Source organism: Pseudophryne corroboree, chromosome 2, assembly GCF_028390025.1.
Source record: "Pseudophryne corroboree isolate aPseCor3 chromosome 2, aPseCor3.hap2, whole genome shotgun sequence".
Lineage (NCBI taxonomy): Eukaryota > Metazoa > Chordata > Amphibia > Anura > Myobatrachidae > Pseudophryne > Pseudophryne corroboree.
This window is the reverse complement of record NC_086445.1, coordinates 922,020,693-922,046,860: the sequence shown is the minus strand read 5'-3', so window position 1 is coordinate 922,046,860 and position 26,168 is coordinate 922,020,693. Positions and strand designations below refer to the sequence as shown.

At 48.0% G+C, this 26,168-nt stretch overlaps 1 protein-coding gene across 2 annotated transcripts in view; it reads right to left on the bottom strand.

Moving 5' to 3' along the window:
- Positions 1-438: 438 nt before the first annotated feature.
- BUD23 (BUD23 rRNA methyltransferase and ribosome maturation factor) overlaps positions 439-26,168 on the bottom strand; it is a 56,227-nt gene continuing 30,497 nt past the window's right edge. For both annotated transcript variants that reach the window (XM_063956164.1, XM_063956165.1), the window contains exons 7-12: positions 20,859-20,909; positions 9,754-9,839; positions 3,424-3,469; positions 2,765-2,823; positions 2,152-2,241; positions 439-816 (exon numbers count right to left, since the gene is read on the bottom strand). In XM_063956164.1, the coding sequence (XP_063812234.1) occupies positions 762-816; positions 2,152-2,241; positions 2,765-2,823; positions 3,424-3,469; positions 9,754-9,839; positions 20,859-20,909 (387 nt within the window). In that variant the 3' untranslated portion in view covers positions 439-761. The remainder of the gene's footprint in view (positions 817-2,151; positions 2,242-2,764; positions 2,824-3,423; positions 3,470-9,753; positions 9,840-20,858; positions 20,910-26,168) is intronic.

Below are 26,168 nucleotides of genomic sequence, written 5' to 3'. Positions count from 1 at the left end.
GATATTACAATGGCATAAGAGATTATAGCTAGCCTTAAGAATTCTCTTTTAGTGTCCAGTAACTAATGCTGCATAAACCCATGCAACCAGCGATGTGCTGTAGTAGTCATCCTGAAGCAGGAAATAGGGGAGATCTCTCCTCTGATGCCCACCCCCACTTCCCGTTACCTGAAGCTAGGTATGAGCCACAGACCTTTAAAAAGATACAGCCATTTAGTGTCTCGATACACAGTATATCTAGTTTAAACAGATAAAATGGAACGTCTCATTATTGCATTAAGTATAACCAACTCCCTACTCTTTACCTTAGCTTCATAAATGCCCCCATTACATGGCATAGCTGGCACCATGTACAGTACCCATCTGCATTTCTGCTAATGGGAACTTGAAAAGACAAAAGTTTTAAAAAAAACAGTACAAGTCACCGGAGTGGACTAATTTGGTGTAATTGGGTTGTCAAAATGTTTAATCACCATAAAATTATCCAGCATTTTACTTTTGGCATAACACTTGCTTTTGTACAAGTATTTAACAAGTCTTTAGAACCCACAGAAGTCTTGTGGAACCGGTATTTTGTGCTGTATGGCTTCCGGTCACCATAGGTCCATGTGAGCACCAATTCACCATACTCCATGCTCCTGCCTGTACTGTGCAACACGAGAGGCACTCCAGATCCGTTTCATATGTAAGCATTCTACTATAAACCACTGTGTGCTTCACACCACAAAGCTTGAAAATTCCCACACAAAAGTCACTGTTTCCTAAAAATGAGGCCTTCTCTTGCGTCCACTGAACTTTGTGTCTGCTCGAACTTCCCTGTATTGACAAACAAACAGTACAGTTAATGGTCAGGGGACGTCTCTGAAGAGCGACAGCACTTGAGATCATCCCAAAAGAGCACTGCAGTCTGGACAGAGCCGAATGTGTTAACGGATCAATGTGCGTTCAATCAGCATATTTAGACCATTTTTTTTTTTTATTAGACAGAAATACATAAAAGTAAATAATTGTCGCTGCTCGGTAATGACATCATTTACAGACACAATCATCAAAAACAGTGACCTGCATATCGTTTAGAGCAGGGCTGGCCAAACCGGTCCTCGAGATCTACCAACAGTGCATGTTTTCCAGGCCTCCTGGAGATCTGTAGAATTGTCAGTTAGGAATGAATGCAGCACATCTTAATTAGTAATTACTACACCTGTGCACCAGCTATGTGGTCTGGAAAATGTGAACTGTTGGTAGATCTCGAGGACTGGTTTGGCCAGCTCTGGTTTAGAGCCTTTTGCCTGCTGAATTGATAAAAGTTATAACAAAGGAATAGCCCACATCTGTCCATGAAATAGCATTTGAGCCAAAAAGAGGGGGGCTACATATCAGCTGTAATTCCTAAACCTTTCCTCCAATTTGTGTATGTGACTACCCCTCAAATTAACGCTAATAGTCTGTTACATACTAACTATATTATGTATGGAACTGTAACTTGACTGTTTTTGAAAACAGCTAAACTAACAAAAATTGTGTCAGTGTCCAAATATATATGGACATAACTGGTCAATGTTTAATCATCACTAGCTGGAAACTAAAAATATACTTTTCCTAAGTATAGCTCATTTTCTTCTAAAGAGCTGGGCAGAGCAAACTTTCTCTCAAGTGCTACAAAACAGGGAAGTCATCAGGCACTCACTAGCTGGGAAAAGGTCTCAGGTTCCATTTATGCCAGGAAAGGTCCCAAGACCGGATTGAGAGGTGAACACAAATAGGCTCAGTGCTGTCTTTGCCGGCTGAGGATCTGAGAAGATAGGCATATGACGCAGCAGCAGTCTTTTGTAAAGAGACTGCTCACCAGCGACTGAGACAGAAGCACTGCGTCAGTTGGCTGCAACATGCCCCCCAAAAGGTTGTGGCACGGCTGCGTTTTAGTCCTACTCTGCGTTACCTCCCCCAAAAGTTTGCAGTCTGTCAATCAAACTGCGCATAAAGCCATACTGGGAACACAGTCGCACATGTGCAGTGCTGCTCAGAAGCATGCACAGACCACATTAGACCGAATTAAACTGCATCCACCTCTGAATCAGGCCACCAGTTCCCTCATCCAGAAAACTATGGTTTATGGTGTAAGGCGTTACCCTGTATATTCTGTATACTTACTTTCCTTGTCGTCTGCGTCGCTCTTTTTTCTCAAGAATCCAGTCTCTGCTCTTCTTCACAGATTTCCCTCGGGCAGTTTTAAATCGCATCCTGAATGTTATAAAATGGTTATTGCTCTAGACACATATCAGTGACATATCCCTAATATATGTGAGAGGAAGGAAAACATGCCAGCACCTAGTAGCAGGCACGACGTTGGACCTCTTTTTGCTTTCCTGTCTGTCCTGGAGGCTGTAAGAGTATGTAGTCCCTCTCAGCTTGTACAGACAGACAGATTTACAGACTATACATCACTGGCCTCCGCAATCTCTGTATGCAGTCAGTATAGATAGACAATGTTGTCATGCTTCTGTCAGCGTTGAACAACCGTCAACTACAGAACCTTCCGAGTGTGTTTTAGGACAGTTATCACAACGTGTTACTTATAGGAGTCATCAACTGTTGGTGCAGCTTTATTTTGTACTGTTTACTTTTGGATTTCAGGACGACAATGTTTTGTTCTCATACAAAATGGTCTTCTGTCTCAGCCATGAATGATGGTCCCAGACTGAGGGTGCAGTGCCATCTACTGGTTAAAAATATACAGCAGCTCACCAGTACACACAATCATTACCTTTGGTTACTGAAGGAAGCTTGATGAATTCCCTGCTCAGATGACTCTTCTCCCAGACCCTGTAACAGGAGAGGATTCTTACAGGCTGCTAATGTCAACATACCCATCGATAGCAAGGCTTTACTATACTGCAACCTTACACTGCCAGATGCGGCAGACTAATTGCCAAATCTTTGAAACATGCAGTATGTGTGACAAACATTTCAGCATGTCTGACAGACCGATAATTAGTTGTTACGTGCAGCAATACCCTATGCAGTTATCTGGGCGACTCTCCGATATCTGGCAGATTGGGGAGATAATTGTATAGTGTATGCCCAGCATAAATTCCTAATCTCTAATTGACAATGTAACATGTTTTCAAAACATACTGGATACATGTGTACTGCCCTATAATACAGATAATGGTAGCAGGAGGTATTGTATTTGTGCAGGTGTTGTATTATACATTTGCCAGATATATTTTTTACCCTATAGATTCATACAGTCTAAGAAATTCTCTCTTTACATTTGTTTCCTAAAACGCCTTTCATAAATTTACTGTTGTGTGATTTCTTTGATCCTGCACCTCAATTTAATGCAGTTTCCGTAAAACTGAAATTAGTCTGTTGTATAAATTTTATAGGCCAATTGCAGGCATACTGTCTGCGGATACTTACCTTAGGCAAAACCCCAGATGCACCCACAAATAGACATAAGAAAAATCTGCAAAAACAGAAACAGTCAGTAATCACTTACAGGCACATACACATTTAATGCTTAAAAAGGGTCATTGTTAGTTTGCCAACAATAAAATATAAAAAGGAGATTAATGGTAAGAACTTGCCTTTGTTAAATCTCTTTCTGCGAGGTACACTGGATTCCACAGGGAATAACATCAGGGTGAAGAGTTGGATCCAAGGCACCAACAGGCTAAAAGCTTTGACTGTTCCCAGAATGCATAGCGCCACTTCCTCTATATCCCCACCTCCAGTCACTGGAGCTCAGTTTTATTAACCAGTCCAATGCAGTAGCAGGTAAATGAGACAACAGTTAGTAGCCACCTTTCTCACGACAGGAGAAGGTACTAGCGGCTAATGCCATACAAACCCAAAGACGCTAATTGCGTCAGGGTGGGTGCCCTGTAGAATCCAGTGTACCTCGATGAACGAGATTGAACAAAGGTAAGTTCTTATCATAACTCTTTTTCTGCAGCGGGGTACACTGGTATTCCACAGGGAATAACATTGGGGATGTCCTAAAGCAGTTCCTTATGGGAGGGGACGCACTGTAGCGGGCACAAGTACCTGGCGTCCAAAGGAGCCATCCTGGGAGGCGGAAGTATCAAAGGCATAAAACCTGATGAACGTGTTCACAGAGGACCACGTAGCCACCTTGCACAATTGTTCCAGGGACGCACCACAGCGGGCCGCCCAAGAAGGTCCGACAGACCCAGTAGAATGGTCCTTGATAGTAGCAGGAGCTGGAAGTCCAGCCTGTACATAAGCTTGTGCAATCACCATTCTAATCCATCTAACCAAGGTCAGCTTATTAGCAGGCCAGCCACGTTTGTGAAAACCAAAAAGAACAAAGATAATCAGATCTCCTAAGTGAAGCTGTTCTTTTCACATAACTACGGAGAGCCCGTACCACATCCAAAAACCGCTCTTTGGAGAATGAACCCGGAGAGGTAAAGGCCGGCACCACAATCTCTTCGTTAAAGGTGGAAAGACGATACCACCTTAGGCAGATAACCAGGGTGAGTTCTAAGAACTGCACGGTCACGGTGAAAAATTAGAGAGGGTGACCGACAGGACAAGGCACCAAAGTCTGAAACCCTTCTAGTAGGAGCAATAGCCAGTAAGAACAAGACTTTAAGAGTAAGCCACTTAAGGTCCACAGATTCAAGAGGTTCAAACGGAGACTCGTGTAGGGCATCCAGAACAACCGACAAATCCCAAGGAGCCACAGGAGGAACATAGGGAGGTTGTATCCGTAAAACACCCTGAGTGAAGGTATAAACATCAGGCAGAGTCGCAATTTTCCTCTGAAACTATATCGACAAGGCTGAAATATGAACCTTGAGGGAGGCCAGACGGAGGCCTAAGTCCAGGCCCTGTTGCAGAAAAGCCTAAAAGTTTGGCAGTACTAAACTTGCAGACATCATAATTCTTAGCCGCACACCACATTAAGTAAGAATTCCAAACCCTATAATAAATCTGTGCAGAAGCCAGTTTCCGGGCCTTCAACATAGTTTGAATGACCGCCTCAGAAAATCCTTTGGCCCTCAGAACTGAAGCTTCAAGAGCCACGCCGTCAAAGCCAGTCGGTCCATGATCCTGATATACACAAGGGCCCTAAACGAGGAGGTCTGGGCATTGCGGAAGTACAAGAGGACGCTCTATCAAGAGACCCTCTAGGTCTGAGATCCAATGCCGTCTGGGCCACGCTGGAGCGATTAGAAGCAGTATTACTCCTGCTTGCTTGAACTTCCGTATTACCCTGGGCAAGAGTGACGCCGGAGGGAACACGTACGGCAGCTGAAAGTTCCATGGAATTGCGGGTGCATCCACGAATGCTGCTTCAGGATCCCTTGTTCTTGCTCCGAAGACCGGAACCTTGTGATTGTGTCCAGACGCCATCAGGTCTACATCTGGTAGGCCCCACTTGTCCACTAGGAGTTGAAAGACTTCTGGATGAAGACTCTACTTTCCGGCGTGTACGTCCTGACGACTGAGGAAGTCCGCGTCCCAGTTGAGGACCCCAGGAATGAACACTGCCAATATGGCTGGCAGATGGCGTTCCACCCATTGAAGAATCTTTGACACTTCCAACATTGCCATGCGGCTTCGAATGCCACCTTAATGATTTATGTACGCCACCGTGGTGGCGTTGTCCGACTGTACTTGAACAGGCCTGTTCTGTACCAGAGGCAGGGCCAGTTTCAAAGCAATGAACACTGCCTGCAATGCCAGAATGTTTATCGGGAGGACATATTCCTCCCTGGTCCACCGACCCTGAAGAGAGTGTTGCTCAAACACTGCGCCCCAACCCCGCAGACTGGCATCCGTCTTTAGGAGGGCCCAGTTGGAGATACAGAAGGGACGACCCCTGCTCAATTGCTGGTCCTGTAGCCACCAGGTCAGTGACAGATGAACCTCCGGAGTCAAGGAGATCATGCGAGTCCTGATTCGGTGAGGCAGGCCGTCCCATTTGGAAAGGATTAACCTCTGCAGAGGGCAGGAATGAAATGGAGCATAGAGCATACTCTACCATGTTGAAAGCAGACACCATGAGGCCTAGTACTTGCATCGCCGAGTTTAATCGACACACGTGGGCGAGATAGGAAGCATCTTATCTTGTCCTGAAGTTTCAAGATCTTCTCCGGAGACCAGAACAACCGTTGGTTGTCTGTGTCCAATAATGCCCCCAGATGCACCATGCTCTGAGCAGGGACTAATGAGGATTTCTTCCAATTGATGAGCCACCCGTGGGCTTGCAGGAATTGTATCGTCAGTTCCAGATGACGGAGGAGAACCTCTGGAGAGTTCACCAGGATCAACAAGTCGCCCAGATACGGCAGGATCCCGATACCCTGACAGCAGAGCACAGCCGTCATGACCTTGGTGAAAATTCTCGGAGCCGTGGTCAGACCAAAAGGTAAGGCCTGGAATTGAAAATGTAGGTTGCCAATAGCAAACCGCAGGTATTGCTGGTGCAACATAGCAATAGGTATATGAAGGTAAGCATCCTGTATGTCCAGGAATACCATATAGTCCATGGGCTCCAAGGCCAGAACAATAGAGCAAAGAGTTTCCATATGGATTTTGGATACCTTCACAAATTTGTTCAAAGACTTGAGGTTGAGAATGCGACGGGAGGACCTATTCGGTTTCAGAACTAGGAACAACTTTGAATAGTACCCCCTGCCTCTCTGAGCCAGAGGCACCGGCACTATCACTCCTGTGTCCAGGAGGGATTGCACCACCAAATGGAGAGTTTTTGCTTTTACCGGATCCAAAGGGATGTTTGTTGAGCAAAACTGGCGAGGGGGACGTTTCTTGAAAGAGATGGCGTATCCGTGAGTGACGACTTCCCTTCCCCAGGCGTCTGAAGCGGTCTGTAACCATACCTGGGCAAACCGTAGAAGTCAGCCTCCCACCCTGGGGTCCCCCAGGGGGAGGCCCGCCCAGTCATGCAGCAGGCTTATCTGTTTTGGAAGCAGGCTGATGGGCAGCCCAGGAACGTTTAGGTTTGGGCTTAGTGGATTTGGAAGTATGTGCCTGTTTCGGGTACGCCTGACCCTTTGCTTTACTTGGAGGTCGAAAGGAATGAAAGGAGGTACTTTTAGCCTTTGGAGCCGAAGGATTAGTACTAGGCAGACATCCAGTCTTAGCGGATGCTAAGTCAGCAACAATCTTGTTCAGATGTTCCCCAAAAAGGACGTCTCCCTTAAAGGGGATCACCTCCAAGGTCTTTTTAGAGTCCAGATCTACAGACCAGGACCGCAACTAGAGAATCCGGCGAGCCAGAATGGACGTAGTCGACGCTTTGGCCGCCAGGACACCGGTATTAGATGCCGCCTCCTGAATATAATGAGAGGCTGTAATAATATACGGAAGACGCAGTCAGGAAAATTAGAAGGTAGCTCCGCTTCAACTACCTGAACCCGGGCTTCAATAGCTTTTGCAGCCCAAGAAGCCACTATAGTGGGCCTATGCACAGCACCTGCAAGAGTGTAAATAGACTTCAAGCAATCCTCCACACGCTTATCCATTGGTTCCTTCAGAGAGGCGACGGTAGGGACAGGCAGAGTAGATGACACCACCAGGCGCGCGACATGCGAGTCCACCAGCGGTGGTGTTTCCCAATTTTTACTTAACTCTGCTGCGAGGGGATAACGAGCTAGCATTTTCTTAGATAGGGAGAATTTCTTTCCTGGAGACTCCCAGGATTCCTGACGTATGTCAACTAAATGGTCAGAATGGGGCAAAACTAATTTACTAACCTTCTGACGCTTGAACTTATCGGGTTTCTAAGATGTATCTGGGAGGTTCAGAGTTACCATCAATCTGAAGAATCAGTCTGATAGTATCCAAGAGGTCAGGAACAGCCACTTCTGTAATAGATTCCCCATCAGAAGCATCTGCATCAGTGTGTATATATGCTATCTTCATCGGATGAAGTATCCAAAACATGCGTGGACTGTGAGGTAGTAATGGCCCGCTTAGATGACCACCTTGGTCTTAGGAGGGCGAGGGTTAGGTTTTTGTTTAACCAAAGACTGATTTAATTGCTGTAACTGAGTGGACAGATTATCTGCCCATGGCGGATTAACTGCCGGGACAATATGTGGCTGCAATGGCACCCCCGCTATCTGGACCCTCAGGTGCAATATTTTCCTCAGATAAATCCGTGGCGAAGGCCGTGCATGATGCAGGAACAGCCATGGATCTACTGCCCTGTGTAGCAGACATTATTTGGAAACGTAACCTTAGGGCATAATAGTACAATATAGCCAGACAAAATACCTGACAAAACCCCCCTGTACCCTGTAGAGTGCGACTGCAAATGCAGAGCACAAACAAAGGATTTAAGGGGTATATGGTGACTGAAATACACAGAGAAAAATACCAAAGTAGTATATCCTGTGAAACACTAATAAATATATATAACCCTGACGCGCTTAGTCTACCTCAGGGTACAGAATATAGGGATAGCAATATGTGTGAGATACAAGGAATAAAAACCACACAGCAGCTATTGTCACATGTACAGTGCGGGGGAAAAAAACCCCATGTAAAACTGCACTGGACTAGCAATACTAAGTAAAGCTATGTATGTACACAGATATAACAATGCACAGTAAATACTGGATGTATATCACAGGATACTTGTACTAAATATCCCTGCAGTTATGCTCTTGTTCTTAACTAACACTGTCTAAACAACATGTAGAATACTTGGAGGTAGTATGGTATGCCGGCGGCCGGGCTCCCGGCGACCAGCATACCGGCGCCGGGAGCCTGACCGCCGGCATACCGACAGTGTGACGAGCGCAAATGAGCCCCTTGCGGGCTCGCTACGCCCAATTTTCCCTCCAGGGGGGTCGTGGACCCCCACGAGGGAGAAAGTCAGTCGGTATGCCGGCGCCGGTATACTGTGCGTCGGGATCCCGACAGTCGGCAACCTGAAGACCACCCGAATACTTAAGTGTCCTGTAAATGCACAGCGCCTCAAACAGCTTTACAGAGGAGACATTGCAGTCCCAGAATCAGCGCAGCTGTGTTGTAATGGCGCCCAAACGCTGACAGAGTGAGGGAGAGAGAAAGATGCAGTTCCAGGGCTGGAACATCTGCTGTAGATGGTGCCTGGGGCCGGGGCTACAGGTCAGAGCCTTATCCCCTCTGCTGGACTTCACCACCGGGTACTGCAGGGCCTATTACAAACGGATTTTAAGAAATCCGACCAGTGCCCCTTGCCCTGGTGGTCTAGTGGGGTCCGTGTACGGCCACAGTGTCCACGCCAGCGGCGCGGTCCGTCTCCAGAGACAACGCCGGCTCGCAATTTCTGCAGGTCCCGCCTGCCTCCTTCCGATCCAGGAGAGCAGGGCGGTGTGTGCCTGAAGTAACCCTCCACTGTAAGTACCCAGCAACCAGGGCGCGGGAGTATACAGCGCCGCTGGGGGAGGTGAGGGAGCCGCAGTACGATATATCAGACTGATATATAGCACGTCTATGTGCCAGTGCTGCAGCCCTTGAAGTATTCTTTCTTCAAAAAAAGCTCTTTTCAGGGCTGCCTAGTGCAGCCACCCGTTAAACGGACATTCAGTGCCTGGAGGCGGGGATATAGAGGAGGCAGCGCTATGCATCCTGGGAACAGTCAAAGCTTTTAGCCTGTTGGTGCCTCGGATCAAGATTCAACTCTAAGCCCGATGTTATTCCCTGTGGAATACCAGTGTACCCCGCTGCAGAAATGTATAATATGTTCCTAGTGAAAGTAAAACTCACTTTTTAGCTTTGGTGCTGTTGGGATAATCCACTACCATCCCACCAGTAAAGCCAGATCTCATCGCCTGAGCGGTCACCAGTTCCAGCTGTAACGAAGAGCAAAATAGATAGCAGGAACCTTTCCAGATACGGCACAGAAAGAGGACAACTAAATAGTTGTATGAATGGAACGCGAGAGCTATGAGCTTAGTGCGTAACTGAAGAAAAATATAAGATTTTACACCTACCGGTAAATCTTTTTCTCCTAGTCCGTAGAGGATGCTGGGGACTCCGTAAGTACCATGGGGTATAGACGGGCTCCGCAGGAGACATGGGCACTCTAAAGACTTTAGATGGGTGTGTACTGGCTCCTCCCTCTATGCCCCTCCTCCAGACCTCAGTTAAAGAACTGTGCCCAGAGGAGATTGACAGTACGAGGAAAGGATTTTCTAAGGGCAAGATACATACCAGCCCACACCATCCACACCGTACAACATGGAATATACGAATCAGTTAACAGTATGAAACAAAACAGCATCAGCCAGAGATTGATCAAAACTGTAACATAACCCTTATATAAGCAATAATAAGAATTTACTTACCGATAATTCTATTTCTCATAGTCCGTAGTGGATGCTGGGGACTCCGAAAGGACCATGGGGAATAGCGGCTCCGCAGGAGACTGGGCACAAAAGTAAAGCTTTAGAACTACCTGGTGTGCACTGGCTCCTCCCCCTATGACCCTCCTCCAAGCCTCAGCTAGGATACTGTGCCCGGACGAGCGTACACAATAAGGAAGGATTTTGAATCCCGGGTAAGACTCATACCAGCCACACCAATCACACCGTACAACTTGTGATCTGAACCCAGTTAACAGCATGATAACAGAGGAGCCTCTGAAAAGATGGCTCACAACAATAATAACCCGATTTTTTGTAACAATAACTATGTACAAGTATTGCAGACAATCCGCACTTGGGATGGGCGCCCAGCATCCACTACGGACTATGAGAAATAGAATTATCGGTAAGTAAATTCTTATTTTCTCTGACGTCCTAGTGGATGCTGGGTACTCCGAAAGGACCATGGGGATTATACCAAATCTCCCAAACGGGCGGGAGAGTGCGGATGACTCTGCAGCACCGAATGAGAGAACTCCAGGTCCTCCTCAGCCAGGGTATCAAATTTGTAGAATTTAGCAAACGTGTTTGCCCCTAACCAAGTAGCTGCTCGGCAAAGTTGTAAAGCCGAGACCCCTCGGGCAGCCGCCCAAGATGAGCCCACTTTCCGTGTGGAATGGGCTTTTACAGATTTTGGCTGTGGCAGGCCTGCCACAGAATGTGCAAGCTGAATTGTACTACAAATCCAACGAGCAATAGTCTGCTTAGAAGCAGGAGTACCCAGCTTGTTGGGTGCATACAGGATAAACAGCGAGTCAGATTTTCTGACTCCAGCCGTCCTGGAAACATATTTTCAGTGCCCTGACTACGTCCAGCAACTTGGAATCCTCCAAGTCCCTAGTAGCCGCAGGCACCACAATAGGCTGGTTTAAGTGAAATGCTGAAACCACCTTAGGGAGAAATTGAGGACGAGTCCTCAATTCTGCCCTGTCCGTATGAAAAATTAGGTAAGGGCTTTTATAGGATAAAGCCGCCAATTCTGAGACCCTGCTGAGGCCAGGGCTAACAGCATTACCACTTTCCATGTGAGATATTTTAAGTCCACAGTGGTGAGTGGTTCAAACCAATGTGATTTTAGGAACCCCAAAACTACATTGAGATCCCAAGGTGCCACTGGAGGCACAAAAGGAGGCTGTATATGCAGTACCCCCTTGACAAACGTCTGAACTTCAGGAACTGAAGCTAGTTCTTTTTGGAAGAATATTGACAGGGCCGAAATTTGAACCTTAATGGACCCTAATTTTAGGCCCATAGACAGTCCTGTTTGCAGGAAATGCAGGAAACGACCTAGTTGAAATTCCTCTGTAGGGGCCTTCCTGGCCTCACACCACGCAACATATTTTCGCCAAATACGGTGATAATGTTGCACAGTTACATCCTTCCTGGCTTTGATCAGGGTAGGGATGACTTCATCCGGAATGCCTTTTTCCTTCAGGATCCGGCGTTCAACCGCCATGCCGTCAAACGCAGCCGCGGTAAGTCTTGGAACAGACATGGTCCCTGCTGGAGCAGGTCCTTTCTTAGAGGTAGAGGCCACGGGTCTTCCGTGAGCATCTCTTGTCTGCTTCCCAGTTGTCCACTCCCGGAATGAACACTGCTGACAGTGCTATCACATGATTTTCCGCCCAGCGAAGAATCCTTGCAACTTCCGTCATTGCCCTCCTGCTTCTTGTGCCGCTCTGTCTGTTTACGTGGGCGACTGCCGTGATGTTGTCCGACTGGATCAGCACCGGCTGACCCTGAAGCAGAGGCCTTGCCTGACTTAGGGCATTGTAAATGGCCCTTAGTTCCAGGATATTTATGTGAAGTGACGTTTCCATGCTTGACCACAAGCCCTGGAAATTTCTTCCCTGTGTGACTGCTCCCCAGCCTCTCAGGCTGGCATCCGTGGTCACCAGGACCCAGTCCTGAATGCCGAATCTGCGGCCCTCTAGAAGATGAGCACTCTGCAACCACCACAGGAGAGACACCCTTGTCCTTGGAGACAGGGTTATCCGCTGATGCATTTGAAGATGCGATCCGGACCATTTTTCCAGCAGATCCCACTGAAAAGTTCTTGCGTGGAATCTGCCGAATGGAATCGCTTCGTAAGAAGCCACCATTTTTCCCAGGACCCTTGTGCATTGATGCACTGACACTTGGCCTGGTTTTAGGAGGTTCCTGACTAGGTCGGATAACTCCCTGGCTTTCTCCTCCGGGAGAAACACCTTTTTCTGTACTGTGTCCAGAATCATCCCTAGGAACAGCAGACGTGTCGTCGGAATCAGCTGCGATTTTGGAATATTTAGAATCCATCCGTGCTGTAGTAGTACTACTTGAGATAGTGCTACTCCGACCTCTAACTGTTCTCTGGACCTTGCCCTTATCAGGAGATCGTCCAAGTAAGGGATAATTAAGACGCCTTTTCTTCGAAGAAGAATCATCATTTCGGCCATTACCTTGGTAAAGACCCGGGGTGCCGTGGACAATCCAAACGGCAGCGTCTGAAACTGATAGTGACAGTTCTGTACCACAAACCTGAGGTACCCTTGGTGAGAAGGACAAATTGGGACATGGAGGTAAGCATCCTTGATGTCCAGAGACACCATATAGTCCCCTTCTTCCAGGTTCGCTATCACTGCTCTGAGTGATTCCATCTTGAATTTGAACCTTTGTATGTAAGTGTTCAAGGATTTCAGATTTAAAATAGGTCTCACCGAGCCGTCCGGCTTCGGTACCACAAACAGCGTGGAATAATACCCCTTTCCCTGTTGTAGGAGGGGTACCTTGATTATCACCTGCTGGGAATACAGCTTGTGAATGGCTTCCAATACCGCCTCCCTGTCGGGGGGAGACGTTGGTAAAGCAGACTTCAGGAACCGGCGAGGGGGAGACGTCTCGAATTCCAATTTGTACCCCTGAGATACTACCTGCAGGATCCAGGGGTCCACTTGCGAGTGAGCCCACTGCGCACTGAAATTCTTGAGACGGGCCCCCACCGTGCCTGAGTCCGCTTGTAAGGCCCCAGCGTCATGCTGAGGACTTGGCAGAAGCGGGGGAGGGCTTCTGTTCCTGGGAAGAGGCTGTCTGCTGCAGTCTTTTTCCCCTTCCTCTGCCCCGGGGCAGATACGAGTGGCCTTTTGCCCGCTTGCCCTTATGGGGACGAAAGGACTGAGCCTGAAAAGACGGTGTCTTTTTCTGCTGAGAGGTGACCTGGGGTAAAAAGGTGGATTTCCCAGCCGTTGCCGTGGCCACCAGGTCCGATAGACCGACCCCAAATAACTCCTCCCCTTTATACGGCAATACTTCCATATGCCGTTTGGAATCCGCATCACCTGACCACTGTCGCGTCCATAACCCTCTTCTGGCAGAAATGGACAGCGCACTTACTCTTGATGCCAGAGTGCAAATATCCCTCTGTGCATCTCTCATATATAGAAATGCATCCTTTAAATGCTCTATAGTCAATAATATATTGTCCCTGTCCAGGGTATCAATATTTTCAGTCAGGGAATCCGACCAAGCCACCCCAGCACTGCACATCCAGGCTGAGGCGATTGCTGGTCGCAGTATAATACCAGTATGTGTGTATATACTTTTTAGGATATTTTCCAGCTTCCTATCAGCTGGTTCCTTGAGGGCGGCCGTATCAGGAGACGGTAACGCCACTTGTTTTGATAAGCGTGTGAGCGCCTTATCTACCCTAGGGGGTGTTTCCCAACGCGCCCTAACCTCTGGCGGGAAAGGGTATAATGCCAATAATTTTTGAGAAATTAGCAGTTTTTTATCGGGGGAAACCCACGCTTCATCACACACCTCATTTAATTAATCTGATTCAGGAAAAACTACGGGTAGTTTTTTCACACCCCACATAATACCCTTTTTTGTGGTACTTGTAGTATCAGAAATGTTCAAAACCTCCTTCATTGCCGTGATCATGTAACGTGTGGCCCTACTGGAAAATACGTTTGTTTCCTCACCGTCGACACTGGAGTCAGTGTCCGTGTCTGGGTCGACCACCTGAGGTAACGGGCGCTTTAGAGCCCCTGACGGTGTTTGAGACGCCTGTACAGGTATTAACTGATTTGCCGGCTGTCTCATGTCGTCAACAGTCTTTTGTAAAGTGCTGACACTATCACGTAATTCCTTCCATAAGACCATCCAGTCAGGTGTCGACTCCTAGGGGGTGACATCACTAATACAGGCAATTGCTCTGCCTCCATACCATTTTCCTCCTCATACATGTCGACACAACGTACCGACACACAGCACACACACACAGGGAATGCTCTGATAGAGGACAGGACCCCACTAGCCCTTTGGGGAGACAGAGGGAGAGTTTGCCAGCACACACCAGAGCGCCATATATATACAGGGATAACCTTATATAAGTGTTTTTCCCTTATATAGCTGCTGTATAGATTTATCTGCCAAATTAGTGCCCCCCCTCTCTTGTTTTACCCTGTTTCTGTAGTGCAGGACTGCAGGGGAGAGTCAGGGAGCTTCCCTCCAACGGAGCGGTGAGGAAAAATGGCGCCAGTGTGCTGAGGAGATAGGCTCCGCCCCCTTCTCGGCGGCCGTTCTCCCGCTTTTTTATGGAAAAACAGGCATGAGTTAAATGCATCCATATAGCCCAGGAGCTATATGTGATGCATTTTTTGCCCCCTAAGGTGTATATATTGCGTCTCAGGGCGCCCCCACCCAGCGCCCTGCACCCTCAGTGACCGGAGTGTGAAGTGTGCTGAGAGCAATGGCGCACAGCTGCGGTGCTGTGCGCTACCTTATTGAAGACAGGACGTCTTCTGCCGCCGATTTTTCCGGACCTCTTCTGCTCTTCTGGCTCTGTAAGGGGGACGGCGGCGCGGCTCTGGGACCCATCCATGGCTGGGCCTGTGATCGTCCCTCTGGAGCTAATGTCCAGTAGCCTAAGAAGCCCAATCCACTCTGCACGCAGGTGAGTTCGCTTCTTCTCCCCTTAGTCCCTCGATGCAGTGAGCCTGTTGCCAGCAGGTCTCACTGAAAATAAAAAACCTAAAACTAAACTTTTTTCTAAGCAGCTCAGGAGAGCCACCTAGACTGCACCCTTCTCGTTCGGGCACAAAAATCTAACTGAGGCTTGGAGGAGGGTCATAGGGGGAGGAGCCAGTGCACACCAGGTAGTTCTAAAGCTTTACTTTTGTGCCCAGTCTCCTGCGGAGCCGCTATTCCCCATGGTCCTTTCGGAGTCCCCAGCATCCACTAGGACGCCAGAGAAAACTATATACAAGCCTTGCAGAATTTAGTCCGCACTGGAACGGGCGCCCTGCATCCTCTACGGACTAGGAGAAAAAGATTTACCGGTAGGTTTAAAATCTTATTTAGTCTTACGTCCTAGAGGATAATGGGGACTCCGTAAGGACCATGGGGATTATACCAAAGCTCCAGACCGGGTGGGAGAGTGCGGATGACTCTGCAGCACCGATTGAGCAAACATGAGGTCCTTGTCAGCCAAGGTATCAAACTTATAGAATTTAGCAAAAGTGTTTGAACCCGACCAAGTAGCCGCTCGGCAAAGTTGTAATGCCAAGACACCTCGGGCAGCCGCCCAAGAAGAGCCCACCTTCCTAGTGGAATGGGCCTTTACTGAATATGGTAACGGCAATCCAGACGTAGAATGAGCCTGCTGAATCGTGTTACAGATCCAGCGGGCAATAGTCTGCTTAGAAGCAGGAGCGCCAACCTGGTTGGCTGCATACAGGACAAACAGTGCCTCTGTTTTCCTAACCCGAGCCGTCCTGGCTACATAAACTTTTAAGGCCCTGACTACATCAAGAGACTTGGAATCCTCCAAGTCACCCTAAGCCACAGGCACCACAATAGGTTGGTTCATATGAAACCACCTTAGGCAGAAATTGAGGACGAGTCCTCAACTCTGCTCTGTCCACATGGAAAATCAGATAGGGGCTTTTGTGAGACAAAGCCGCCAATTCGGACACCCGCCTCGCAGATGCCAAGGCTATCAACCTGACCACTTTCCAAGTGAGAAATTTTAACTCAACTGTTTGCAGAGGTTCAAACCAGTGTGACTTAAGGAACTGTAACACCACGTTAAAGTCCCATGGCGTCACTGGGGGCACAAAAGGAGGCTGGATGTGCAGCACTCCCTTTACAAAAGTCTGGATTTCTGAGAGAGAAGCCAATTCCTTCTGGAAGAATAGTGACATGGCCGAAATCTGCACCTTAATGGAGCCTAACTTTAGACCCATATCCACTCCTGTCTGCAGAAAGTGGAGAAAACGGCCCAGGTGGAAATCTTCCGTAGGAGCATTCTTGGCTTCACACCAAGATACATATTTCCTCCAGATACGGTGATAATGTTTCGCCGTCACCTCCTTCCTAGCTTTTATCAGAGTAGGGATGACTTCCCCCGGAATACCTTTACTAGCTAGGATTTGGCGTTCAACCGCCATGCAGTCAAACGTAACCGCGGTAAGTCTTGGAACACACAGGGCCCCTGCTGCAACAGGTCCTCCCTGGGATGAAGAGGCCACGGATCTTCTGTGAGCATTTCCTGAAGATCCGGAACAATGAGTATTGTCTGCACTCTTTTTCGTCTTATGATTCTCAGTATTTTTGAGATGAGTGGAAGAGGAGGGAAGACATAGACCGACTGAAACACCCACGGTGTCACCAGGGCGTCTACAGCTACAGCCTGAGGGTCCCTTGACCTGGAACAACACCTCCGAAGTTTCTTGTTGAGGCGTGGCGCCATCATGTCTATTTGAGGAAGCCCCAAATGACTTGTTATCTCTGCAAAAACTTCTTAATGAAGACCCCACTCTCCTGGATGGAGATCGTGTCTGCTGAGGAAGTCTGCTTCCCAGTTGTCCACTTCCGGAATGAAGACTGCTGACAGCGCTCTTACGTGATTTTCCGCCCAGCGAAGAATCCTGGTGGCTTCCGCCATTGCCACTCTGCTCCTTGTCCCGCCTTGGCGGTTTACATGAGCCACTGCTGTGACGTTGTCCGATTGAATCAGAACAGGTAGGTCGCGAAGAAGAGTCTCCGCTTGTCGTAAGCCGTTGTATATGGCTCTTAATTCCAGCACGTTGATGTGTAGACAAGCCTCCTGGCTTGACCACAGTCCCTGAAAAATTTCTTCCTTGTGTGACTGCTCTCCATCCTCGGAGGCTCGCGTCCGTGGTTACCAGAACCCAGTCTTGAATGCCGAACCTGCGACCCTCTAGAAGGTGAGCACTCTGCAGCCACCACAGGAGAGACACCCTGGCCCTGGGGGGACAGGCTTATTTTATGATGTATTTGTAGATGGGACCCCGACCACTTTTCCAGAAGGTCCCACTGAAATGTCCTCTCATGGAACCTGCCGAAGGGGATGGCCTCGTAGGCCGCCACCATCTTTCCCAGTACTTGAGTGCATTGATGAACGGACACTCTTTTTGGCTTTAACATGTCTCTGACCATGCTCTGGAGTTCCTGGGCTTTTTCCGTTGGGAGAAAAACCCTCTTCTTTTCCGTGTCCAGACTCATGCCTAAAAATGATAGCCGAGTCGTTGGAATCAACTGCGACTTTGGCAGATTTAGGATCCAGCCGTGTTGCTGCAGCACTCTCAGGGAGAGTGACACGCTTTTCAGCAACTGATCTCTCGATCTCGCTTTTATCAGGTGATCGTCCAAGTATGGGATAATTGTGACTCCTTGCCTGCGTAGGAGCACCATCATTTCCACCATTACCTTGGTGAAAATCCTCGGGGCCGTGGACAGCCCAAACGGCAACGTCTGAAACTGGTAATGACAGTCCTGTACAGAAAATCTCAGGTACGCCTGATGAGGAGGATAAATGGGGACATGAAGGTATGCATCCTTTATGTCTAGTGATACCATAAAATCACCCCCTTCCAGGCTGGAGATCACCGGCCGGAGAGATTACATCTCTAATTTGAACCTCTTTAGATACAGGTTTAGGGATTTTAGATTCAGAATGGGTCTGACCGAGCCATCCGGTTTTGGGACCACAAATAGGGTTGAATAGTACCCTTTCCCCTGTTGTATTAGGGGAACCTTGATAATCACCTGAGGTCGACACAGCTTTTGTAATGCAGCTAAAACTATTTCCATCTCTGGGGGAGAAGCTGGCAAAGCAGACTTGAAAAATCGGCGAGGAGGCACTTCTTCGAATTCCAGTTTGTAGCCTTGGGATACAATTTCTATCACCCAAGTATCCAAATCTGACAGAACCCAGACCTGGCTGAAGAGTCGAAGACGTGCCCCCACCGGCGCGGACTCCCGCAGTGGAGCCCCAGCGTCATGCGGTGGATTTTGTAGAAGCCGGGGAGGACTTCTGTTGCTGGGAACTAGCCGTAGCAGGCATTCTTTTCCCTCTACCCTTACCTCTGGCGAGGAAGGACGAGCCCCAACCTCTTCTGGACTTCTGCGACCGAAAGGACTGCATCTGATGTTGGTGTTTTCTTATGCTGTGGGGGAACATAAGGCAAAAAAGATTTACTGCGGTAGCTGTGGAAACCAGGTCCGCGAGGTTCTCCCCAAATAAAACCTCACCCTTGTAAGGCAAAGTTTCCATATGTCTCTTTCAATCGGCATCACCCGTCCATTGGCGGGTCCACAGGGCTCGCCTAGCAGAAATTGCCATGGCATTGGCTCTTGAATCCAACAGCCCAACGTCTCTCATATATAACGCTGCGTCTTTAATATGACCCAAGGTCAATAAAATGCTATCCTTATCTAGGGAGTCAATGTCAGATGACAAGTTATCTGCCCATGCTGCTATTGCGCTACATACCCATGCCGACGCTACTGCCGGTCTGAGCAAGGCACCCGTATGTGTATAAATTGATTTTAAGGTAGTCTCCTGTCTGCGATCAGCAGGATCCTTGAGGGCCGCCGTGTCTGGAGATGGTAGCGCCACCTTTTTGGACAAGCGCGACAAAGCCTTGTCCACCCTGGGCGAGGATTCCCACCGTAACTTGTCCTGTGCGGGGAAAGGATACGCCATAAGAATTCTCTTGGGAATCTGCAGTTTCTTGTCCGGAGTTTCCCTCCTTAAATATGCATACCCTCGTGTCAGGCACTGAGGGGTCCTCTGTGATATGCAAAACATCTTTTATTGAAAAATTAATACTTTTGGCCACCCTTGGGTGTAACTTCGCATCATCGTAGTCGACACTGGAGTCAGAATCCGTGTAGGTATCAGTGTCTGCTAGCTGGGACAGGGGACGTTTATGAGAGCCCGAAGGGCCTTGTGACACAGTCAAAGCCATGGATTGACTCCCTGCTTTTTCTCTGGACTCTGCTTTGTCCAATCTTTTATGTAATAAAGACACATTTGCATTTAAAACATTCCACATATCCAACCAATCAGGTGTCGGCGTCGCCGACGGACACACCACAATCATCTGCTCTACCTAGTCCTTAGACGAGCTTTCCACTTCAGACATGTCGACACACACGTACTGACACTCCCACACACACTGGGATATACAATTATGGGGACAGCCCCCCAATAAGGCCCTTTGGAGAGACAGAGAGAGAGTATGCCAGCACACACCCAGCGCCACTGGCATAAAATCCCAGACTGAATAATTAATACACTCACTGCGCCAATTAAATGTCCCCCCCTCCCTCTTTTTTGCCCTCTGTACTTGCTCAGCAGGGGAGAGTCCGGCTGTGGAGAAAAATGGCGCTGGTTAGTGCTGGAAGATCAAGCTCCGCCCCCTCAAGGGCGGGCTTCGGTCCCGCTTAAATTCTTTATACTGGCGGGGTTTTTTCAATATACTGCCTCCGCAGTATCTAATATATTAGCCAGTGTCCCTTGAGTTGAATATTGCTGCCCAGGGCGCCCCCCCTGCGCCCTGCACCCGTACAGTGACTTCTGTGTGTGTATGTGTGGGAGCAATGGCGCGCAGCGTTACACCCAAGCTGCGCGGTACCTCAGTGAAGATCTGAAGTCTTCTGCCGCCTGTGAAGTCTTCTTTCTTCTTATACTCACCCGGCTTCTATCTTCCGGCTCTGTGAGGAGGACGGCGGCGCGGCTCTGTGACGAACAGCGAGGACGACATCTGTGTTCCGACCCTCTGGAGCTAATGATGTCCAGTAGCCTAAGAAGCAGAGCCTATCAGTTAAGTAGGTCTGCTTCTCTCCCCTCAGTCCCACGATGCAGGGAGCCTGTTGCCAGCAGTGCTCCCTGAAAAAAAAAAAACCTAACAAAAAGTATTTTCAGAGAAACTCAGTCTCCTCTGTGCACAGGATCTAACGGAGGTCTGGTGGAGGGGCATAGAGGGAGGAGCCAGTGCACACCCATCTAAAGTCTTTAGAGTGCCCATGTCTCCTGCAGAGCCCGTCTATACCCCATGGTCCTTACGGAGTCCCCAGTATCCTCTAGGACGTAAGAGAAAAGACAATAATACAGTGTACAGTATAAAACACTTCAGTATGAAGTAACAAAGCACTAACCTGCTCAGCATTCTCAGGGTACAGCTGCAGAACCGCACGCGAGCCCCGACTCTACAAAAGCAACAGATTTTTTATGTTTAAAAAAGGACAGATCAAAGAAAATCATCTATATCAGATAAATAACTTGTGCAAAATAAACCAGAGATACTGAAAAAAAACAAAAAAAAACCCATAATCTGTAAAACCATTTACCTAGTGTTCATTCTAGAATTCTTCACATAATCAGTGACGGCATATTTTAATTTTGATGGGTAACATTTTAGACGTGATTTATCACTACAACTACTGTAGCAAAACATCACGTATAAAATGTTGCCCTTAAAAATGTAAATATGTCCTCCTCACTGATTATGTGCTATAATGAACACTAATACCAATAATACAATAACTGTATGCTAGTTGGATCATACGTGTTTTACCAGGAAGACAGACATCCAGGATCACCTCTCCTTTTCAAATATATGTCCTCAAAAAAATATCACATTTCTACTTAGGTCAACACGTAAAGACAACCCCACCGGCCTTTAGGTTTACTTTAGCAGGTACAGCTTCCATTAGCAGTCATTAATGTCTCCCAGGCTCTAATGGTTTCCACTAGTTGTAGGGGAAAAGTCCAACCTTTGTCCTGTCATCCACCCATCTATGGGGTTAAGAAGCTGAGGACTACATGCTCATAGCACTGTACTTAGATCTTACACCCCGATATTGTGCAAATGCCGCACTATTAAAACACTCATGTTTGATACACCTTTTCTCTATTGAAAAAAATAAATAAATAAATCAAATATAGTTTAGTACATTGTTACAATTGCATAAAGAGGATAGGCTGCTCCAGCTGTTCATTGGGGTCCCTGGTGGGCCCTTCGACACACTCTACCATATGCCGTGCAGGTCCCCTTCCTTTAGCAGGTAGTGGTTATACTGTGCGAGGATTCAGTGTAGTATAAGAGGGGACAGGACAAGAGTTCTGTGACAAGATTTTGCACACATACAACTTTTGGGTTTTAGTCAGATAAACTAAATACTAGAATACACACACTTAACGTTAAAGCCACTGACCGGTTATACAAATAACATTGATCACCTCATTACAATTGCACATGTCAAGAGTTGGGATATATTAGGCAGCAAGTAGACAGTCCATTCTTGAAAGAAGGAAAAATGGGCAAGTGTAAGGATCTGAGCGACTATAACAAGGGTGGAATTGTGATGGCTAGACAACTAGGAGGATCATTCAGATCTGATCACTGCTGTCCATAGTGATCAGATCCGAACTGCGCATGCACCGCGTTAGTGCGTCATACGGCTGCAACGGACATCAGCGCTCTGTGACGGGATGGTGCGAAGAGTCCATTCGCACAGGCGTTTGCAACGAGATTGATAGGAAGAAGCAGTTTGTGGGTGTCAACTGACCGTTTTCAGGGAGTGTCCGGAAAAAGGCAGACGGGCTCAAGCATTTTCAAGAGGGTGTCTGACGTCAAATCCAGTCACGATCAGCCTGATGTGATCGCAGTAGAAGAGTAAGTCCTGGGCTGGTCAAAGTAACTGCAGTTTTAACTTCATGACAAACACAGGATTTACTTGGGTGGGGGGGGGGGGGGGCCCTTCTATACACACACACGTATAGTGCATGGTGAAGAAATTCTTTAAGGGGTATAAGTACCCCTTCAAGAAGTCTGCTGAGACGAAACGCGTTGGGCCTGTACTGACCACCCACTGTTCTCAAGTTAAGTTTGAATTCCTATCCTTTTATTTCTCGGTAGTTTTATATGTAAAAAAAAAATCTTGTATTTTAAAAATCATGTTTTTACTCTCGTATATATTAAAAATGTACTTTTATAATTTTATAACATCTTTTGGCATCTTTAAAGCATATAAAAACAGTGTTTTTAGCCACACTTGTCGCCGGTACCCCTCTCCCCCCGTTTCTTATGTATTTTATATATATATATATATATATATTTATTAATAAATTAGAGTTGAATCTTGAGTCTTGATCCGAGGCACCAACAGGCTACAAGCTTTGACTACGCCCAGGATGCACTTCACCGCCTCCTCTATATAACCCCTCCTCCGTGCACAGGAGCTCAGTTTTGTTAACCAGTCCAATGCAGTGGCAGGTAAAGAGACGGTAGATGTTAATCACATAGAACCACGTTCACACGACAGGAGAAGCGACCAGCGGCTAATGCCATACAAACCCAAAGAAGCTAAGTGCATCAGGGTGGGCGTCCTGTGGAATCCAGTGTACCTCGCAGAAAGATTTAGCAAATGGTAAGTCTACCATAAATCTCCTTTTCTGCAGCAGGGTACACTGGTATTCCACAGGGAATAACATCGGTGATGTCCTAAAGCAGTTCCTCATGGGAGGGTACTCAAGGTAGTGGGCACAAGAACCCGGCATCCAAAGGAGGCACAAGTATCAAAGGCATAGAACCTGATGAACGTGTTCACTAAGGACACACGTAGCCGCCTTGCACAATTGTTCTGCGGACGCGCCTTGGCGGGCCGCCCAAGAAGTACCAACATACCGAGTAGAATGGGCCTTGATAGCAGCAGGAGCTGGGAGACCAGCCTGCGCATAAGCTTGTGCAATCACCATTCTAATCCATCTGGCCATAGTTTGCTTGTTTGGTTTTCACAAACGTGGCTGGCCTGCAAACAGTACGAAGAGGGAATCAGACCTCCGAATGGAGGCAGTCCTCTCCACATATATACGGAGAGCCCGTTCCACATCCAAAGACCTTTCTTTGGAAGACAAACCAGGAGAGATAAAGGGCGGAACCACAATCTCTTGGTTAAGGTGAAAAGATGACACCACCTTAGGCAGGTAACCAGGGCGAGTACGGAGAACTGCCCAGTCACGATGAAATATCAAGGAAGGGCGGACGACAGGACAAAGCGCCTAAGTCTGACACTCTTCTAGCAGAGGTAATAGCCAACAGGAACAGGACCTTAATAGTAAGCCATTTCAGGTCCACAGAATCAAGAGGCTCAAAGGGAGACCCTTGCAAGGCTTTAAGGACAACAGACAGATCCCATGGAGCCACAGGAGGGACATAGGGAGGTTGCATCCGCAAAACACCCTGAGTGAATGTATGAACGTTAGGAATAGACGCAATTTTCCTCTGAAACCACACAACATGGCAGAAATATGAACCTTGAAGGAGGCCAGATGAAGGCCTAAGTCCAGGCTATGTTGCAGAAAAGCCAGAAGCCATGAGGTTCTGAACTTATATACATCGCAGTTCTTAGCAGCACACCAGGTGAAGTAAGAGTTCCAGACCATGTACTGAATCCGAGCCGAAGCCGGTTTACGGGCCTTCAACATAGTTTGGATGACCGCCTCTGAGAATCCTTTGGTCCTCAGAAGTGACTCTTCAAGAGCCATGCCGTCAAAGCTAGTTTGGCCAGGTCTGGGAAGACACAAGGGCCCTGAACGAGGAGGTCTGGGCGCTGGAACGACTAGAAGTAGTATTCATCCTTCTTGCTTGAACTTTCGCAGAACCCCAGGCATGAGTGACACTGGAGGGAACACGTATGGCAGTTGAAATTTCCATGGAATTGCCAGTGCATCCACGAACGCTGCCAGAGGATCCCTTGTCCATGATCCGAAAACCGGAACTTTGTGATTGTGTCGAGACGCCATCAGGTCTACGTCTGGTAGGCCCCACTTGTCCACTAGGAGTTGAAGCATCTCCAGATGAAGGCTCCACTCTCCGGCGTGTACGTCCTGACGACTGAGGAAATCCGCTTCCCAGTTGAGGACACCCGGAATGAACTCTGCTGATATTGCTGGCAGATGGCGTACCGCCCATTGAAAAATTCTGGACACTTCCATCATTGCTTTTCGGCTTCGAGTGCCGCCTTGATGATTTACGTACGCCACCGCGGTGGTGTTGTTAGTCTGTACTTGAACAGGCATGTTCCTTAACAGAGGCAGGGCTAGTGTCAATGCGTTGAACACTGCTTGCAGTTCCAGAATGTTGATGGGGAGGAAAGACTCCTCCTTGGTCCAGCGACCCTGGAGAGAGTGTTGCTCGAACACCGCGCCTCAGCCCCTCAGACTGGCGTCCGTTGTCAGGAGGACCCAGTTGGGAATCCAGAAGGGATGGCCCCTGCTCAACTGTTGATCCTAGAGCCACCAGGACAGGGACAAGCAGACCTACGGGGTCAGGACTATCATTTGAGACCTGATCCGCTGAGGCAGACTATCCCACTTGGATAGGATTAACCGTTGGAGAGGGAGAGAATGGAATTGAGCATACTCCCCCATGTCGAAAGTCGACACCATCAGGCCTAGTATTTGCATCGCCAAGTGAACGGACACTCTTGGGCGAGAGAGGAAGTATCTGATCCTGTCCTGAAGCCTCAGGACGTTCTCTGGAGACAGAAACAGATATTGTTGATGTGAAATGGCAATAGGTATATGCAGGTAAGCATCCTGTATGTCCAGGGATACCATGTAGTCCACAGGTTCCAAGGCTAATACAATGGAGCGCAGTGTTTCCATACGGAACTTGGAAACTCTCACAAACTCGTTCAGTGACTTGTTGAGAATAGGCCGGAAAGACCCATTGGGTTTAGATACTAGAAACAGGGTTGAGTAGTAGCCCCTCCCTCTTTGAGAGATAGGCACCATTCCTGTCTCCAGGAGGGATTGGATAACCAAGTGTAGAGCTTGCGCCTTCAACGGGTCCGATGGGATGACCGTTGCGCAGAACTGGCAAGGGTGACATCTCTTGAAAGAGACCGCGTACCCGTGAGAGACAACTTCCTGCACCCACGCATCTGAAGTGGTCCTTAACCAGACCTGGGTGAACTGCAGGAGTCGGCCTCCCACCCTAGGGTCCCCCAGGGGAAGGCCCATCCCATCATGCTGCAGGCTTGTCCTGTTGGAAGCAGGCTCACGGGCAGCCCAGGATTGTTTAGATTTGGGCTTACCGATCTTGGAAGTACGAGACTTGCTCGAGTACACCTGACACTTTGATTTACCTGAAGTCCGAAAGGAACGAAAAGTAGTACTTTTAGCTTTCAGAGCAGGAGTAGTAGTATTAGGAAGGCACGCAGTCTTAACAGAGGCTAAGTCATTCACGATCTGATTAAGATCTTCACCAAATAGGATGTCTTCCTTAAAAGAGAGTACCTCCAGAGTCTTCTTGGAATCTAGGTCCACCTTCCAGGACCGCAACCATAGAATTCGTCGAGCCAAAATAGACGTAGTGGACGTCAGAATACCTGCCTCAGAGGAGTGTGTGCTGGCTCCGCCCCTCTATGCCCCCTCCCACAGGCAGTTATAGGTAAAACAGC